This window comes from Saccopteryx bilineata, chromosome 9 (assembly GCF_036850765.1).
Source record: "Saccopteryx bilineata isolate mSacBil1 chromosome 9, mSacBil1_pri_phased_curated, whole genome shotgun sequence".
NCBI classification, from domain to species: Eukaryota; Metazoa; Chordata; class Mammalia; order Chiroptera; family Emballonuridae; genus Saccopteryx; species Saccopteryx bilineata.
The window spans coordinates 32,036,680-32,056,286 of NC_089498.1; the positions used below are offsets into that span (position 1 = coordinate 32,036,680).

The 19,607-nt window shown below is 45.5% G+C and overlaps 1 protein-coding gene across 1 annotated transcript in view; it reads left to right on the forward strand.

Annotated features, from left to right (window-relative positions):
- Positions 1-363: 363 nt before the first annotated feature.
- The window catches only part of CDH13 (cadherin 13), a 1,138,640-nt gene continuing 1,119,396 nt past the window's right edge, over positions 364-19,607 (forward strand). Inside the window, exon 1 of the mRNA XM_066242281.1 lies at positions 364-587. Coding sequence (XP_066098378.1) covers positions 543-587 — 45 coding nt within the window. The 5' untranslated portion in view covers positions 364-542. The remainder of the gene's footprint in view (positions 588-19,607) is intronic.

Consider the following 19,607-nt stretch of genomic DNA (forward strand, 5'->3'; position numbering starts at 1 on the left):
AAAAAAGAAAAGGAAAAGAAAAAAAAAATCCATTGCCAAGTCTTTCCAGGCATAGAAAGGGCTGGAACTGTTAGGGTCATTTTATTTGATTTATTGGGAATAAAGTGGATCTTATTAACATTTTAATAAAGAGAATCTTTTTTGCACTGGGCTGGAAGTGGCCGCCAGTCCCCAGTGCAATTCCATTCTCTGTGTAAGTGGAATCCACTGGCGTTGCCCAGCGTGATTTGTGGGGCTGGGCCCCAACAGTCCAAAAAAGCAAATGGGCTGCCTCCTTTGAGGGGCTTGCTTTGCGCGGGGTGTTCGCCCGTATCTGCCATGCAAAACGAGGGAGCTTTATGAAGGAATCCGTCTTGTAAAGCCATTGGTCCTGGTCATCAGCCTCTACCCAATGCTTTCGTGATGCTGCCGCTGATCTATTTGGGAAGTTGGCTGGCTGGCGAGGCAGAGCCTCTCCTCAAAGCCTGGCTCCCACGGAAAATATGCTCAGTGCAGCCGCGTGCATGAATGAAAACGCCGCCGGGAGCTTCTAGTCGGGCAAAATGCAGCCGAGAACTCCGCTCGTCCTGTGTGTTCTCCTGTCCCAGGTAGGGAAGAGGGGCTGCCGGGCGTGCCCCGCTCCCCGGTTCTGCATTACAATCGCCTGGCGCCGGCAGAGTGAGGGGGCTTTCGGGGCGCTAGGAGACTCCTGGAGCAGCGGCAAAGACAGCCCTGGGCTCGGAAGGGAGGTCATTCCCAGCCCCGGAGATTCTAAGGGGTCCTGGTTACCCACTCTAGCTTGCGTGTGTGTGTGTGTGTGTGTGTGTGTGTGTGTGTGTGTAGACGGAGAGAGCTCCCGAGTCCTTTCTAATGCGAGCAGGGGCGACATTCTCGCCTACATCAAGTGGGGTAACTTTGATTTGCCTTCTCCCGGAGGCTCCTGCATTGGAGAAAGACTCAGTTGGAGACGACTCCAAGGAGTCGTGATTTTACCCAGCTCAGCGCGGAGCAAGGGAAGCGAAGCCCCTATCCGGATTGTGGGCTGTTCCTTTGCCGGAGAGGATGGCCTGGCATCGCTGACTTCCTGGGGCGCCCGGGTCCCCTCACGCAGCCCAGCGGAGCGCTGGAAGGTGCCTCGGGGCTCGCAGTGCGCCGCAACCCGGCTGCTGCTGTCGCTCAAAGGCGCCGGTGCCACTTGCATCGGCATCGGGTGCTTTCCCTCCCCAGCCTCAGGCAGATAAGGACCAGAGTGCGTCCCCTGTCAGGGCGCAGGCCCCAAACCCCAGCGCCCCCTTTGTCCAGCTAGCAGGAGCTTCAGCCCTGAGCCAGGACTGCCGCCTCTGCTGCTTTCCTGGGCGGGCAGCGCGGAGCAGAGAAAAGTTCAAGCTTTGCCCACCGGGCCACAGCTGCCTGTTAACCCTTGGAGCGCTACAGTGTGAGGGAAGGGCCCCGAGATTCCAGAAAGGGAGTCGCTGGAGACATGATCCTCCAGCACAACCACCTATGCATCTGGGAGATCTCTGGAAGTTTGTTTGTAGGAAAGCAGTACTCAGAGGAGGCCAAACCAGAAGTGCTTGAGGCTGAGGGGCACGCCCAGCACTGCGCAGGGACCTGTGGTTTCTGAGAGCACCACTACCCAGTCCCCTGGGCTCTCCTGGCAGCCTATGGAACTTGGGATGAGCAGGGAACCTACAAGTGGGTGGGTAAGATCAAAGCAGGGCCAAGCAGATAGGAGGGAAGGAGACTGGGAGTGCCTTGGGGTGCTAAGAATGGGTGCTGAGTTCCAGCCAGGACTCTGGGTGCCAGGGGAAGAGGCAGATGTGTGAATATGTAGGTGAGAGGGAGAGTGAGCAGCTAGGGTCCCAGACAGGGTCGGGTTAGGGTGTGCAGATGCAGTGCTGCCTTCTAAGGGGTTAGACTTTGGAAATGGGCCAGTGTCCCGGGAATGTGGTGACCATGGAAAGCACTCAGAGTGGGAGGTGGCAGTGGGTGATAGTCCCTGGAGGCAGATTGAGGTGTCTGGCTGCTGAGCCCCCTGGATGCACATCCCTTATCAGTTCTACTCCTTTTCTACCAGAACTTTGCTGGCTGATTCTCTTGGGGTCCCTGTAGTAGCCTTAAGTCCTGCCAAATGCCCTTTGCCTGTCTATGAACCAGTTTTCCAGTCTTTCTGCACTAATTATTCCTGAGGCTATATATGTGTATATATATCCCAATTTTGCAGGGTGGTTCAGAGCTGGCCTCTGATTCAGGCAGAGCTGTGCTGCTATATGTTAGTGGTACCACCCTGGGCAAGTTGCTTAACCTATCTGAACTTCCAGCTTCTCCACTGTTAAATACTCTTATCGCCTTCCTAAGATTGTAGGCAGATCCCAGGTAATGCCCTTACCACGAGGCCTGGGGCACTTACCACTGCCTTGCCTAGGACTTCATAATACTTGACTCCATGGAAGTATTTTGACCTCAGTTTGGATTCCAGGGCTTTCCCAAAGTTATGCTTGCCTTTAAGCAAGACAGACCACATGACAGCACCCAGCAATCCTAATGCACTAGGGGCTTCTCACATGATGCCTTTTGCAAAGCAACTGGTGTGTCTCCTCACCCAAGGCCCAACTAGCACAGGTGGGTTATAAAGGCTCTGAGCTTACTCAGTTTCTTTAGAGTGGCAGAGCAGAGGTTTTACTCTGAATTAAATTGCCTGCCCTGAAAGGAGTATGGTAGTTCTCTTTTAGAGTGTTACACAAAATCAAAGCAGATGTCTACATTAGGACAGGAATTGATATCCTGTAGCAATAATACCTTGCACAGAAATCATTTTGGTGCAATCCAGTTAACTAGCAAGAGGTTCAAGTGCAGAGCTCTGTGGGTCATAGTGTGAAAAGTGGGGAAAGTCTTGAGGCCTTTGAGTCAACAAGCAGAAACAAAACTTTCTTGAGGCAGACAGAAAACAGATGAAAGGGAAAAACAATATAATAAAGCAAATTAGTCACTCGGCCCTAGTGTTGTTCCGGCAAACGTATGTGTTTTTCCACCTCAGTTGTAGAATGCTAGGTCCAGCTTTGGAAGACATTAATCTCTGTAAGTTTATTGGCTAGGTTGCTATTTTAGTCATTTTGGAGAGGGGAGAAAGGAATTCTAAGCAACAATGGCTGGAAACTGGCAAAGTTGAGGAACAGTCACTTCTCTTCTCCCCTGGGGTGTTTTGGGAAAGACTGTCCCATAAGTGGCCTCTGGAATTTGACTATAATAAAGAATGACTGTGGAAAAAGAGAGGCATGAGCTAGAAATTCCACTGTGAATATGATTCCCCCACACCTATTTTGGTATTACAACTAATTGAAAGTTCTAACAATGAATGAGTAATTTCCCAAGAATTAGGATTTTAGGGAGTGGCTCAAGTTTGGAGAGCAGACTTTTGGGAGTGACTAAAAATGTTCCACAAAATTCTGCCTGAGGTGTTGATTTTAAAATGGGGAGTTCTTTCTTGGAGCCAGAATCTTGATTTTCAAGATTTTCAGTGAGAATAAGTGTCTTCCAGGGCCCCTTCAACTTCATATGTTATATTTTAGGGGCAGTGTTTATTTGCAGAACTGTTTTGATGAGGATAAAAGATTCAGAGCAGCAGAAAGCACCCCTACCCTGAGAAGGCACGTAACATGTGACAGCTTACAAGATTTCAAAAGCACTCAGGAAACAGAGATATAAGTGGTGAAAGAAATCAAAGTGGTAGAGTTAATGTGTCAGAACACCTTTTTTAATCAAGTCCCCAAAGACATTTAATAAACCACAAGGCTGAATATGTGATCTGGAATTCATGTAATGTCATAGTTTATATTAAAAGCCTCAACAGTCATTTTAGCTAATCTCTCCTACTCTGCCTCTCCCTGTCTTCTTTTTTTCTCTCTTTAGTCATTGAGCTTTCCATTAAATAAAATCTATTTCCTTCTAGAAGTACCCTCTATGTATTAAAGTGAAACTGCCCAACAAGCCAATGTACCCAATAACTGCATTATCTTAAAGTACCAGTGTTTAGATGTGTGCATGGAGTGTCAGTCTGAAGTTCACTATTCAGGTAAAAGTACAGCTAGGTTCTTGAGGCTATCCTTCTTTTTTTCCCTCCTTCAAAAGAGACATTTGCTTAGGGTATAGTGTTAATTTCTTTTTAGTGGAAGGTAAGGAAAAGGACAATCTGTGGATTCAATTCACATATGAATGACCTATCATCTAAATAGCCAGTAGAATTTCCTATTTCTCTTTCTCTGTGTACGTGTGTCTGTGTCTGTGTGCGTATGTGTCTATCTCTGTCCGTTTTGATCTTGTTTTAATATCTGTTGAAAAATTTCTCCAGAAGAGGGCTCCATCCACAGCATTACAAAATTCTGAATCTACAGCTCATATTTTAAAGAACTTCAGTGTAGTGGCTCCATTAAAACCAAACTAGTCTCCTCATTCCTAATAATTTTCTACAAGCTCCTCCAATGATAAGTCCTGTCATTGTGCACAGAGTAGCTTTCCTTATTTTTTTTTCTTGTTTTCCCCTACTGTATGTCCTTGCTTCTGTTCTATTTTATTCTTCAATTATGTATCCCCTCTGAGTATGAGAGCAAGAAGCATTGCAAAGACCTTTGTAGACAATACAATACGAAGTGCGAGGAAGTTCTGAAATTTCCTGGCATTTGATTTCAGTTGGACCTAGTTTACCCCTCAGGCAGCCAAAAGGCAGGGATAGTTCGGCCTGGGAAAGGAGATAATCTTCCCCGTTAGGTAACTCCTCAGAAGAGTGAGTCACCTGCCAGAGCTGCTCACCCTTCAACGCCAGTCGAAAAGGAGAGGGAAATACCAGTCCGTCCTGCAATTACAATAATCAGTTGGACAGAATCAAATCAAGTGACCAGTGGTTTTGGCACTGTTTCCACTTAGCTGTCTGCAAGGTACTCACATGCCCGGGCGAATCTGACCCTCCTGAAGGATGCTGCCAATACGATTCCTCACAGCCTGCCTCCTCCACAGCCCCCGGTGGACCTCGGGCCTGGACCCGCTACCTGAGCAGACTGTACAGACGATGGCTAGCTGGACTGTACAGTGCCCTGCACCTTCACCAGGCACTAAGTAGTGGCTGCTACCTGAGCAGACTGTACAGACGATGGCTAGCTGGACTGTACAGTGCCCTGCACCTTCACCAGGCACTAAGTAGTGGCTTTACTTTAGGGTCAGGCTGGAAAGCAATTCCTTTCTTTACTGAGAGAAGCAGGCTAGAGGAGAAAAAAATTACCTCAAACTTGAAATGCAAGCTGAGCCAGGTTTCATGGAGGTGAATGGTCACCCTTTGGTTGAGTGGATTGAACCTCCAGATACCTGTTTAATGGTGCTGAAGCCCGCCTATCCCAATTAGGCAACTCTGGCTGCTGGGCAGAGGTGACAGAGTACAGCCACAGGCCAATGTAGCTCATGGATATATCTTCTTTGACCCAAATGTTTTGTAAAGTAGGAAATTGTACATTATGAAAAAATCTAGGTTTCTTGCATTTCTTAAAATGTCAGAGGTCAGGCAACCCTAGAGCGGCATTTCCACATGGCCACACTTCACTGGAGCTGAGTCACTACTGTCCCCTCTAGGGAGGGCATGCCTCTGTAGTTTGTCACAGTCCTTACCACTCCCTATTTATTCACCCAGCCCATTGTCCTTTCTAATTTTACCCACTTGTCCCTATAGATATTTGCATCAGGAACTTTTGCTTTCCCAAATTTTAAGGCTTGATAAAACATATGCAGTCAATTTTTCAGTAATAGGCTATTTAAAAAGCTTTTTGATTGTTCTGATTGAAATCAACTGATGTGCATTTTAGAACATGACCAAGGGGACTGTACTTTCAGTCTGAGAATGTTATTACCATCAGTGCCATTGGGTGATTAGGGGTACCCAGAGCAACATTAACACCCAGACCATTGTTCCATGTAGAATAGTTACACCTCGAGAAGTGACACACGGCAGCTTTGAGTTCGTCTGAGTGCTGGCAGACCAGCATGTTGGTACACCCAACACATTGTTATGCACCGGCAGCTGAGGGTCTCTGGGACCACTGGATAACACGTAGGCTCTAATGCACATGTGCAGTGTTATACTGTCCTTGGAGCGCAGTGGCACACTGGGCATCACCATCCCATCAGTGTTTTACCTATAGGGTAAGTGTAATCAAGACATCCCAAAAATGTATTGTACTTGTACTTAGCCTTGCAGGGTATTCTGGAAGCACCGGGCTAACAGAGCATTTGTAACATCAGGGTAATGTTAGCTTCATAGCTCTGTTGCTCAGAATACTTATATACACAGGACATTGTTACCCCTAGCACCAACTGGAATTTGTGTGATGTTTTTGTAACTGTTTTTAACAGTTAACACCCACCACAGCCCACACATAGTGTTAATGCGATAACTAATGTTCTCTGGCTCTGTAAATACTGGACAAATTTGTCTACTCCTCCCATTCTAGCAGGTAAGCCTCAGACAACGCTTGTTTTTCATAGCTCCAGACCCTAAAAATCAGGGTAAATATAACTACAGTACATACATATACAAATACAAAAAGTAATTGTTTTTCCTCTGTCAGTTGCCAACAGAAGTCAAATTCCCCAAAATTAGCATTATCAATAGGCAGGTTTTGACATGTCATGTTTCATTTCAAAGGCCCCACTGAATGTCACCCAATGAGACAAAGCCCCTGTGTCTCCCCGCCGAGCGCAGGCTGGGCTAGGGTGGAGGGCAGCAGCTGCTCAGCTGAGAGCAGCCCTGCCACATGCCTGGGCAGGGCCAGGAAATGAGCTCAGCCTCTGGAGAAACCTGGGGACCCTGCAAAGAGTGTGGCAGCCACGTCCCTGCCTTTTGTGGCCTGTAGGCTCAAGTCTCTTTCCCCTGGGAGTGGCAGGGAGCTGCTTTCCCTTGTGCGCTGGGAGATGGTACCTGCCAGCGCCTGAAGCTGGAGCTTCTGTGATCATCTTCCTGTTAATTATGCGGTTCTGTGCAAAGCTGTTGGATTCTGCCGGCAGCAGAACCTATAGTTGACTCGGGCCACACAGCCTCCGCCTTCAACTGCCCTAAGCTTCTGGGCATCTGGGGTCATCTAACTTAATGGTGGCATACTATGACCTGTGGGCCAATTCCTGCCTGCAGCTTGTTTTTATAAATAGTTTGATTGGAACCTAGCCATGCCCATTCATTTACATAATTGTCTATGGCTGCGCTTGTGCTGTAACAACAGAGTTGACACCATATGGCCTACCAAGTCTGAAATATTTACTATTTGGCCCTTTCCAGAAAAAGTTTGCTGTCTTCTGCTCTTACTTAGAATTATAGTGAGAGAGGATGCAGGGAGCCTTCTCAAAGGACTGAGGGGCATTAAGCCCTGGCCATTAAGGATGGTCCCTCTTAGGCCCCAAAGACTTGAACAACTTGACTTCAGGGACAATCATTCACTTGGAACCAAATGGTTTCAATAAATATCAATGATCCATATAAATATCCATAGAAGACCTGCTATGTTCTCAGGATAAAGTTGCTAATAAGGCTGACTCAATCTCTGTTCTCTGGGGGCTCAGACCCCAAGCGACCCCCGGGCAGGGAAGATAAATATCAACTGATGAAGAATTCAAAACAGACAACTGCTATGAGGGAAGGAAACACAGTGTGAGGAGTCATGCCATGCTACACATTTTGCTTGTCAGTAACATGTCCTTCTCTCCCACTATAATTTAAGCTCCATTATAGTGCATGTTGCTGCCTGAGTGGTTCATTTTGGTATCTCCAGGGCCTAGAACAGTACCTTCCATAGTGTTGGCTCTCAGTAAACATGAGTGAATGAATGAATGAGTCTAAGAAAGTAAAAAATGAAGGATCTGGGGGGCTCCCCTGATAGCCCAATGCACATTACAGTCTGGAGCTACAGTGAGTCTTACACAGACAAAGGGACACTAGAGGGTGTGAGTGAGGGGAAAAGCATTCTGAGTAGAAGGCACAGCCTGGTGGAAGTCTCTGGGCAGGAGGAAACATGGTACAGCCCAAAGAGAGTGAGGTGAGGAACAGCTGGAAGGTGCCAGAGCCATTGGGCCTTGTCAATCACTGCAAGGATTTTGGTGTTTGTCCTGGAGCAATGGGGAGCCATTGAAAGTAATGAGGGGAGGATAGAGTGTGATAGGTCAGATTTCCATTTTGACTAGGAATGTACTAGTCACCCTGGCTGCACTGTGGCAAATGGACTGGAACTGAGGATGAGTGGAAGGGAGAGGCTAGGGTAGGCCTGAGGCCACAGGAAGAATACAGACCAGGGAGTGACAGTGCAGATGATAGAAGCAGACACACCCTGCTCAGAGCACCCAGGAGCTATTTAGGGAGGAACTTGGCAGGGCATAGTAGCTGGGTTTGGCGATGGCAAAGCAAGAACTGGGGAGGGGTTATCTGACTCTTTCAGTTGGCAGGAAGCTAGAGCCACTTGCCCAAACAAGGAACCCAGGTGTTTGACATCGTAAACAGGGTCTGAGGGCTGTTTCCATGGGGGTGTTAGCCAGACTGTAGTAATGCTCCTTAGGAGAGGTATCTGGGCCTCAGTTACACTACTGCCCACAAATCCAATCAGTGCTTGCATCTGGGATGGGCACTCTGGGTGCCTGGAAATGCCCTTGACTAGAGAAACTAATGTGTAGCCTCTATAATTAACCAATCTCTGAGGCTTTTCATGCAAAAGATATTTGAGTGAAACATTGCCAAGGCCTTTAATCGTTTTCTTGAACATTCAATCAGCAGCACTAGAAATATTTTTTGCACGAAGCAAATAATGATCTACTACTTTCAGCAACCACTTGGCAAATGCTAACAAACCGTTGGTTCAGCACATTAGATAGAGCCTTGGCGACTCTTACGTTTTTAGGTGTCATAGCAGAATCTTCCACTGGGTGCCAACCAGTGGTGTGCTAGTAAATGTTTAACTGGCTTGCTTAGAAAACAGCGGTAACAAAACCAGCAGTCCACTTACATTATCCTCAGAAGGTGAGGAAAATGTAGTTGTTCACTTGCTAAGTATTTATTGAGGTTTTTATAGAGAATTCAGGGGTAAGAAGATGCAAATAAAACCTGCTCTCATGGGGCTTACAATCTACTGAGGGCATCAAATAAGAAACAAGGAAGTAAGTAGCTGAAATAAAAATCTGGTACCTGTTACAATAGGAAACACTAGGGGCTGGAATAGTATGGGTTGCTGTGCCCTGCCTTCTTTCCATCCATATTTCTTCCCTCCCTCTCTTCCTTCCATCTTTTCTTTTTCCTTCCCATAATTTTTGATATCTGCCAAGTGCCAAGAACGCTGGCAATTTGGGGATCCAGAGATGAATAGTCCTGGTCTTCAAGGGAAAATGATGGAGATGAATCAGGGCCTAGAGTTTGCCTGGACACAGAGAAGTGAGCATCTTACACCTCTGAGCCTTTAAGAAGTGAGTTTAAATCCTGGCCCAGTCATTTGCATGCTGTAATTTAACTCAGATAAGTTACTTTATTCTCCGCCCCTTCTTTTTCCTCCTGTGTCTAAACAAAGAGAGAGAAGAACCATACTTGCCCAGCAGGGTTTTGGTGAGAATTAAGTAAGTGTATGCTCCTGACTTTATCTCACCATTGGCAAATGCTAGGTGCATAAGGAATGTTGGTTGTATTAACTTGAGCGCACTGTGTTCCAAGGGAGTTTATGGCTGGAAGGTACTATGGGGCCTTGGCCTTGAGCATCTGGCTAACTCAGAGGGGGAAAAATACTTGTGTATTTAAAAATTCACAGACGTTTAAAAAAGTGAAGTTTGTTCCCTAGAGAAGGATTTGCCAATTCCCATATTGGTAGCTCCACAAAGATTGTTCCCCTGGGGATTTCATGCCTCATAATGGGATCGTCTAGATGTCTCTTCCCAGCATCTGTTTCCTAGGAAGCTTTATCAGGGCAGTATATGTGTGGGTGTGCTTGCTAGCATCATGGGCACTTTTGATTATTATTATTATTTAAAATATATCAAAATAACTGTGGTAAATTGACTGTGCTGTGCAAGTCACTGCCATGTGCTAGTTGCATATATTATCTCCAGTCCTTACTGCAGTCCTTAGGGGCGACTATTCTTGTCTCCATTTCACATATGATAAAAGACATTCAGAGTGGTTCGTCATTTGCCTAAGGCCACACAGAACTGAGACCAGGGTTTGAACTCATGCATTTCTGATGCCTGTGCATGTACATATTTCCTGCATATTTCATTAGTGTATAAAAAAGTCCTCTATTGTTCCTGCAAATAATGTGAGAATTTTCCTTCTTAACTATATATTTTGTTCTCTGGCTTTCCTGGAGTCAAAATGGCTGCCTGCAGGGACCCCATTTTTGAATTATTGGTCTCCAAAAGGGGGTCTGGGACCTGGACCTCCTGTCTGGGTTAACAGTTGCAATGTTTTAGAATTGGATCAGTCCATGGTTATTTGTATTCTTTGTCTCTGAGTCCTTGCTTTTGACTGGGACAAACAAACAACCCACCCACAGTGCATTCTTCCACCAGCAAGAAGGCCATTCCGGTAAGAACACAGCTGCCAAGACCCAGCTCCGGTGTTCCTTCTCTGAAGTTTCCAAACATGCAGGCAAATTCTCTGGCACTTGCCTCGCTTCTTGCCTGCTGCTGAGCTCAAAGGATGGATGGCATCCCTCCCCAGGGGTGCCAAGGAACTCCATGGTCTGAGCCAGTCTTTCCTGAATGCAACTGTCTACAATAACATTTTCCCAAATCCTTAGGAAAATGAGAAATATACAGCTTGTAGTTGTACCAACACACAGAGATCTATATTGAGTTGCAGTTGGACTGAATCTAAGCTGAAGTTTAGTTCTGTTTTACCAGAAGAGGGTCCCCTGCTCCTTTTAATTTAATTTAAGTGCCTTTAGACAAGGTAGCCATTGATTCAGCAAACATTTGTTGGCTGCTTATTGTGTGCCTGGAGCCATTTTATGTGCTGGCATTAGAGCAGTGAATGTTCACAGAGCCCCTGTGCTGATGGGTGTTCTGTTCACACTCTTCCTTTGCCCCAGTCCTCACCACTCCACAGTGACCTTACATTTCTGCTTCGGTCTGTGCCCCCAGTCTACACATTCCATATTTGGTTAAGTCATTCATTTCACACACATTTACTGATCAACGACTATATCTATGATGCTTGACCCTGTGTAAGCAGCAGTGATTAAGAAAGACAAGATCACCTGTCCTCATGGAGTCTGCATTCTAGTGAGGGGGAAAGATAGTAAACAACAGAAGTAAATATATACAGCAATTTTGGATAGTGATAGTGCTATGAAAAAGAAAAATTAAAATGATATAAGAAGTTGTTCTGAGTTTATCCACCACCCTCTCTTGGAATGGAAAATTTGTTATTCTGATGCAATGACCTTTCTACATTTTAGGGGTGAAATGTCCCATTATTTGTGAAATGAAGTTGGTTAATTAATAGAGGGCATTTTTGTCCTTAGTGGTAAAAGTGTTGTTGGCAAAACATCCGTTCTCTATTTTTTTTTCTTGAAATTTTGCTTTTGGGAATCAAAAAATATGGCAACTAATGATTTTAACCACAGATATGTAATCTTTTCCTGTAAAGAGAAATAGAGTAAATATATGGTCACTCTTGCAGCTATTCAATGCTATCTATATAATATAAAAGCAGCTACAGACATTATGTAAACAGATGGGCAGGGTTGTGTTCTAATAAAATTCTATTTACGAAAACAGGCTGAGCTGGATTTGGTGCTTGGGCTATCGTTTGCCCACTCCTTATCGAAAGCATTAGCCACCTCACCAGTTGGTCATAGTGGTGTAGGGCAGAGGCCAGGGAGAGACACCAGACATTTTCTTTGGCCTCTTGTCACCCTGAGCATTGTGGTACTTCTTTAGGATCACACATCACTGTATTATTTCGCCTTAACTTTGGTCAAGGTAAAGTACTGTAGTCAATGATGGAACATAATTCTCAGATCATCTTTAAAATATATAATAACCTACCTTTTGTAGTTATTATCTGGAGTATAATTCTTAAGACTTTCTTGCCACTTAAAGGTTTATTAGTGTTTTGGATTGAGTTCACTTAATAGTGATGGAGATACAGGCTTGGATGCAGGGAGTTAAATCAGGAGATAATTCCAGGATACATAAGTGAGGAGTGTGAAACAAGAAAGAAAGCAAGCCAGTAATGACTGTGTCATTGAGCTGGTTACTGTCATGGATAACTGGGGCTCATTGCGGCTGGGACTCCAGGGAAGGGCTGTGTAAAACTCACTTTAGGATGGTCTCTTTGCAACATGGAAGGCTAGGATATATATCTACCCATACCCATCTTCCATTTGTAATAGATGGCCCCTGGCACCATTAATTCCTCTGTACTTCCCCTGCTGAGCCTTTGTGGCTCTGGGGGAACAACTGTGATTTTGTGAAAACCCTGAGCAGGAAAATGGAGAGGCATGACAAGTGGTGGGACAGGCAGTATATGCTCTGGGTATGGCACGAGTATGTAAGGGGTTCCGCTTGCCACCATTATGTTTTACTGCAAACTTCCTCAGTATAACTAGTGATGTAAGAAAGTTATGGTTGTTGTTGTCTTAAACCCTCCGACTTTGGTTTAGCACCCATCTGCAGATACTCTCTTTCCCACTAGATGGTACCAGTATGCCAAAGCCCTGGAAAGCTACCTTAGGGTCTCATCTTTGGCTTGGATATAGTCCTACTCACTACTTTTAAAAAATTATAAGGAATAAGAAAATTGAGTTGGAGCCCTGGACTGATAGCTTGGTTGGTTAGAGCATCGTCCCCAAAAACGCAAAGGTTGCCGGTTCGATCCCCAGTCAGGGCACATACAGAAACAGATTGATGTTTCTCTCTCTCTTTCCTTTCCTCTCTCTCTGAAATCAATAAATAAAACTATTTTTAAAAAGAGAGAGAAAATTGAGTTGGAGGAACAGACTGTGGGTGTTTTGAGGACAGAAGATGGGAGAAAAGTGAAGGTTGTCTAAACAATTACCCTCATTCATTCATTCACTGACAAATGGTACAGACCATCCCTAAGCCCTCAACACTCTTCTCAGCCCTGGAAATACAGAGGCGAGCAGTGCACCCGCAGTCCCTGCCCCAGTGAGCTTCCATACTGGTGAGGGGAGAGATAATAAAAGCAAACGGGTAGATACAGGATGTCTGCCAGGTGGTGATGAGTGGTGTGGAGACCAACAAAGCAGACTGTGGTAGCAGTAACAGAGGTTGGCATGGACAGGGCAAGGAGGAGCACAGCCCTTCTTGTAACTGTCTGTCCTCTGTCTGTCTTGTCAGCTGGTAGGGTGAGAGGTTATTTCTATTTGTTTCCTAAATCCAATTCCTCCATTCACCAACCTCTTATGATTATGCTTTTGTGGTTTATTTTCAAATGAGGCTGTGGGCTTGTGGAGGGCAGAAGTGGTGCATGGCAAACAGGTGTGGTCCAACTGTACCTGCTGCAGCCCAATGCCCAACCCAACCGACTGCTTGTTGGTTGATATCATTTGTCTGGAATCATTCTGAATTGTTACTGTTGTCAACACACAAAAGAGTTGCGTTTTACTCAGGGGTTAGATTATAAAGTCAAGGTTTAAGGCAAACACAGTCGTCATTAACCTTGAAATCTCTTAAATGACCCTTTAAATTTTAATTTGTGTGGTTTTGTGTATGCAATTGAGTACTGTAATCAATGTATAACAATGTATAATGCATGCAAGAATGTACAGTGTATAAGGCCCTGGCCAGTTGGCTCAGTGGTAGAGCGTCGGCCTGGCGTGCAGAAGTCCCGGGTTCGATTCTTGGCCAGGGCACACAGGAGAAGCGCCCATCTGCTTCTCCACCCCTCCCCCTCTCCTTCCTCTCTGTCTCTCTCTTCCCCTCCCGCAGCTGAGGCTCCATTGGAGCAAAGATGGCCCGGGCACTGGGGATGGCTCCTTGGCCTCTGCCCCAGGCGCTAGAATGGCTCTGGTCGCAACAGAGCGACGCCCCGGAGGGGCAGAGCATTGCCCCCTGGTGGGCAAAGCATCGCCCCCTGGTGGGCGTGCCGGGTGGATCCCGGTCAGGCGCATGCGGGAGTCTGTCTGACTGTCTCTCCCCGTTTCCAGCTTCGGAAAAATACAAAAAAAAAAAAAAAAAAAAAAGAATGTACAGTGTATAATAAAGCATATATGCATGATATAATTCTACAGCATTTACTTGCAGGATTTAAATTGCTTTTATTCTTTTTTTTCTTCTTTTTTTTGGTAGAAGAGCTGGATTTCCATTAGTTAAAGGTCCATTTGATAAGATTTTACTGTATTCATTTAAGCTAGTTTCCTAATCATATAATTCCCACCAGGCTGTGCACTGGGGAGGGCAAGACCTGTGTTCTCTGTGCTCTATCTTTGGACTCCCACCACCCGTCACATGCTTGGGGGCTGAGGGACAGCCGCAGACTAGTAATAAAAGCAGCAGTAGCAGTAACAGAGGTTGGCATCAAAGTAGTACTTACTGTGAGCTAGGCCCTGTGTGAGCACTTTAGATGTATTAATTAGTATATTTAATCCTCCTAATGACTTTATGGTGTACCTACTATGATTTTAATTCCATTTCACAGATGAGAAAATTCTGGAAGAACTTGATGAAGATTACACAGCTTTTGAACTCTGAGACTGAGATTGAACAGTCCCAGACACAAAAGGCCACATGTCGTATGATTCCATGAAATGGAAAGAGCTTTCTAGAATACACAAATCCATGGAGGCATGAAAGTAGATGAGTAGTTGCCTAGGGCTTGGGAATAGGGAGTGACTGCTGACGGGTATGGGGTTTCTTTCGTGGGTGATGGAAATATTCTGAAACTAGGTAGTGGTGATGGCTGCACAGCTCTGTGAATATACTAAAAATCACAGAACTGGATATTTTAACAGGGTGAGCAATATAGGATGTGAAGTACGTCTCAATAAACAAGACACATTGGGCAGCCTAACCCTCAAGGCTATTGTGTGTGCTGAGCACACACAACCCTTCCTACTGGTGCTTACCACATGCTAGTAGAATTCTGCTTTTTTATACTTTCTTATTAAGTGAGAGGGCAGGGAGGCAGAGAGACAGACTCCCGCATGTGCCTTGACTGGGATCTACTTGGCTAGCCCCCTGCCCGGCAATGCTGTGTCCATTTGGGGTTGCTGCTCCATTGCTTGGCAACCGAGCTATTTTAGCACCTGAGGTGAGGCCATGGAGCCATCCTCAGTGCCCAGGGCCAACTTGCTCAAACATTCCAGTCATGGCTGGAGGATAAGAGATAGAGAGAAAGGGGAAGGAGGGTGGAGAAGCAGACGGTCGCTTCTCCTGTGTGTCCTGACCGGGAATCAAACCTGAGACTCCCACATGCCAGGCCGCCAGGCCGATGTTGTACCACTGAGCCAACTGGCCAGGGCCTTCTTTTTATATATATATATAATTTTTATTGATTGATTTTAACGGGAGAAGCATGGGTTTATATAGCACTTATTTATGCACTTATTGGCTGAGTCTTGTCTGTCCTCTGTGTAGGGCTCAAACAGGCAACCCTGACATTTGCAGGCCAGTACTCTGAGCTAACCCGCAGGGCCACTGCTTTTTTATTTATATAAACTTAGCTATCTGTCAAAAGGGCCCTATCATTCAACTCATTTCAGAGAACAGAAAACTGAGGCAGAAAAACCTGGGGCTGGCAAGTGACCCAGGCAGTTCTGAATCACACCAGTTTTCACACCTGTTTCATGAATTAAAAGCAAATATGGTGGTCCAGAGCTGCAGGTAACTTGGGCCCTTTATCAGAAATAAAGCAATGGTTTTTCACTTTTTTTTATTGCTAATTTGTAAAGTCAATTAAAATTCATCTTTGTCTCACTGGTTATTATTCCCATCTGACCAAGGTGTCTCTGGTGTTGGGTTTTGGCAGTAAGAGCCAGAGGATGTAGGAAAAGGAGATGAGTTAATGTGGCTGACCTTTAAAGTAATGAGCAGAGTGCCCAGGAAGAAGGAGAGAGTGAGAGAGGGAGGTGAGAGGCTGAGGTGGGAAGAGGGGAGACTGGGAGAAGAGGGAAGACTGGAGGGGAGAGGGGCAGAGAGGGGCAGAGAGAGAGAGAGAGAGAGAGAGAGGGAGGGAGAGAACTGAATTGACATGCTAATTATTATTGTGCTCAGATTGATACTAGATTGCTGTAAGGATTTACCCAAATTAGTAAGAATGTTTGGCACCCCTTGGCTGGTTCAGTTTAAGAATTCCACGGGCTTGGCTTGGCAATAAGAAGGTGTTGAAGGCCTCAGGCAGGGGAAGGAGGCCTTGCTCTTCATACTTATCACTCAGCACTCTCCAAATCAAGCAACCCCACCCCTGCAAACCAGAAAACACCCCCACCCCCATCAGCACTCCCCTTTGTCTTTGATTCCCAAGCCCCTTAAACATGGGATTTATTTCTCTGTGCTTTCAGACTAAGGTTGATCATTGTCATGTGTCTTTCATGTTTACAGTACCGAGTGACAAAGCCATTAGCCATGCATATTGCAACAGAGAAGGAACACAGGCCTTACTCCCTGACCGGGTCCAGGATACCTGTTTGTTGTCCCAGGAGACTAGGAGTTATTAAGGCAAAGCTAAGGAATTGTAAATACAGTACCTTCCTGGGGCTAGGACAGGAGCTGGTCTCCCAGGTGGCACTCTCCTAGGTGACAAGGGGTCTGTTGGGCTCCCCATGACTCTTAAAGCTTCCAAGGTGACAAGAGGGGATCACACAAAGCCACACAAGTGTCTGGTTCAGCCCTCTCTGACCATGTTTCCAATGCAGTGTTTTGCAGTGTGTGTTATGAAGTGGTACTGGTTTTATGGGAATTAATAAGGGCTCTGGAAAGAAATGGGTTGCATGAGCTAATAATATTTGGGAATCTCTGAACTTTCCAAGGAAAGGAAACCAAGGTGTTTTTGTTTGTTTGTTTGTTTGTTTGTTTTGCAACTGATTGTCTCTGAGGTTTCGTTGTGCATTTGAATTTCAAAGATGGCTGCATTTCTAATGCTCCTCCCAAACTCCCAGGGGTAAGAATACTCTTCCATAGAGTATGTCATGAAGTAGTGCTTCACAGTGATTCACCGACACATGTGGGTAAACAAGCTGCATGGTCTCAGAAGTTGGCCTTGACCACCAAGGCAGCAGTGGCAGCCTCACCTGGGAGCTTGTTAGAAATGCACATTCTCTAACCAGGTCCTACTGAATTAGAGCTCCTCGGGGTGGACCTAGCAACCTGTGTATTTACATGCCCACCCTCCAGGGAATCATGGTGCTCCCTCAGGTTTGCAAACTGCTGCTGGGTGTGGAGGAGACAGACCTGATGTTTTTCTGGGTAAAGGGGAGGTGTACCTGGGCCAGGAACTTGGCTTCCCTGAAGCAAAAGCAAAGATTATAAAAGGAAGACCACAGAAATATAGGAGTGGGGACTGCCATCTCATGAGTATTTACTTCTGTGAAGCCCTGAGCTGTATTCGCAGGATGTCTTTAATGAAAGCTGTTGTCTACACAGGTGGACCAGGACACCTGGGTAATGACAAAGGAAGAAGCATTCAGGAAGTCTATGCAAGGGAGGCAAAAACTTTTACCTCTACCCATCTTAGGTATTCAGCTGGAAATCTTTAGGAAAAAGATAGATTAACAAGAGAAAAACCAACACTTTATTAACATGTTTATCTTATGTATATGTGGGAGATACCTAGGGTAAAATTACTATATCTCAGAGGTGACTTAAAGCTCCAGCTTCAGTACCATCTTATGCTAAGGACACACACACACACACACACACACACACACACGCACACACACACACCTACCTTAAGCACTAATCACTATTGCTACCTACTAAATTTTAAGTTCTAGTCTTGGCATTCAGGATTCGAAGGTGAACCAGACAGATGCAGATGCTGCAGTTGCTGATCTTGAGGAGATTACAGGGAAGAATAATGAAAAGACAAAGACACTGCTGGGTCCATGAGAAGAGCCCAATGCCAGCCAGGTCTATCGCCATTGGGTTTTAAAACCCATCCAGAATAATTCTTTGTGTACCATTGTAACTCTTTGCTGACCTTTTAATATCTGCCTCAGATGAGAACCATCTAAACTAGTGGTTCTCAACTGAGGCTAATCGTACCTCTTGGGACATGTGATATCTAAAGACATATTTGTTTGTCACGTGGGGTAAGGGGGGTGCTACTGTCATTTAGTGGGTAGAGGCCAGGCATGCTGCTCAAATGTTGCTCAACATCCTACAGTGTGCAGAGCAGCCCCACCACAATGAATTATCCTGACTCAGTGTCAGTAGTGCAATGTTGAGAATATTTGGTCTAAGTGTAGAGCTTCATATTTACCCAGTACACATAGGCCTCTATTTCTCTCTCTCTCTCTCTCTCTCTCTCCATATATATATATATATATAATATATATATAATATATATATATATTATATATATATTATATATATTGTATTTTTCCAAAGTTAGAAGTGGGGAGGCAGTCAGACTCCCACATGTGCCCAACCGGGATCTACCCAGCATGCCCACCAGGGGGCAATGCTCTGCCCATCTGGGATGTTGCTCCATTGTGGCCAGAGCCATTCTAGTGCCTGAGGCAGAGGCTATGGAGCCATCCTCAGCACCCGGGACAACTTTGCTCCAATGGAGCCTTGGCTGCAGTAGGGGAAGAGAGAGATAGAGAGGAAGGAGACAGGGAAGGATGGAGAAGCAGATGGGCGCTTCTCCTGTGTGCCCTGGCGGGAATCAAACCCGGGACTCCCACACGTTAGGCCTACACTCTACCACTTAGCCAACTGGCCAGGGCAGCCTTTTTTTTTTATCTTGACCCCATCATGTTACTACCAGGAAGCCAGAACCCAAAGTTGGGTCTGTGAAAAGTTAAACAATACCAAGCTACTATACATGTTATGTGTATAATTTTTCAAAACGTAAAACCATGACTCACAGATAAGTATAAATATTCACTCATTAATTTATTAGTCAACCAGTAAGATGCTATGGAAATTTAAAAGGCCATTTAAGAAGCTGAGCTATTTATAAGCAATTTGACAGAGAAATGTTACTATGAGATTGCTGAATTAGGAAAAAAAAAAACAGCCTGACCTATGGTGGTGCAGTGGGTAAAGTGTTGACCTGGAATGCTGAGGTTGCTGGTTCGAAACCCTGGGCTTGCCCGGTCAAGGCACATATGGGAGTTGGTGCTTCCTGCTTCTCCCCCCTTCTGTCTCTCTATCCCCTCTCTCTGAAAATGAATAAATAAAAAAATCTAAAACAAAAAAAAACCCCAACAAGCCCTAGTTAATGTGCAACATACCTAAACTTTTGGGGTTATCTGTTCCACTAGACAGAAGTTACTTCCATCTCTTGCTGAACAAAAATTGAAAAGTAACCAGTCATTTCACTTAGTCTGGGGTCTTTAATCAAGAGTAAACAATGAGCCTGACCAGGTGGTGGCGCAGTGGATAGAGCATCGGACTGGGACATAGAGGACCCAGGTTCAAAACCCGAGGTCACCATC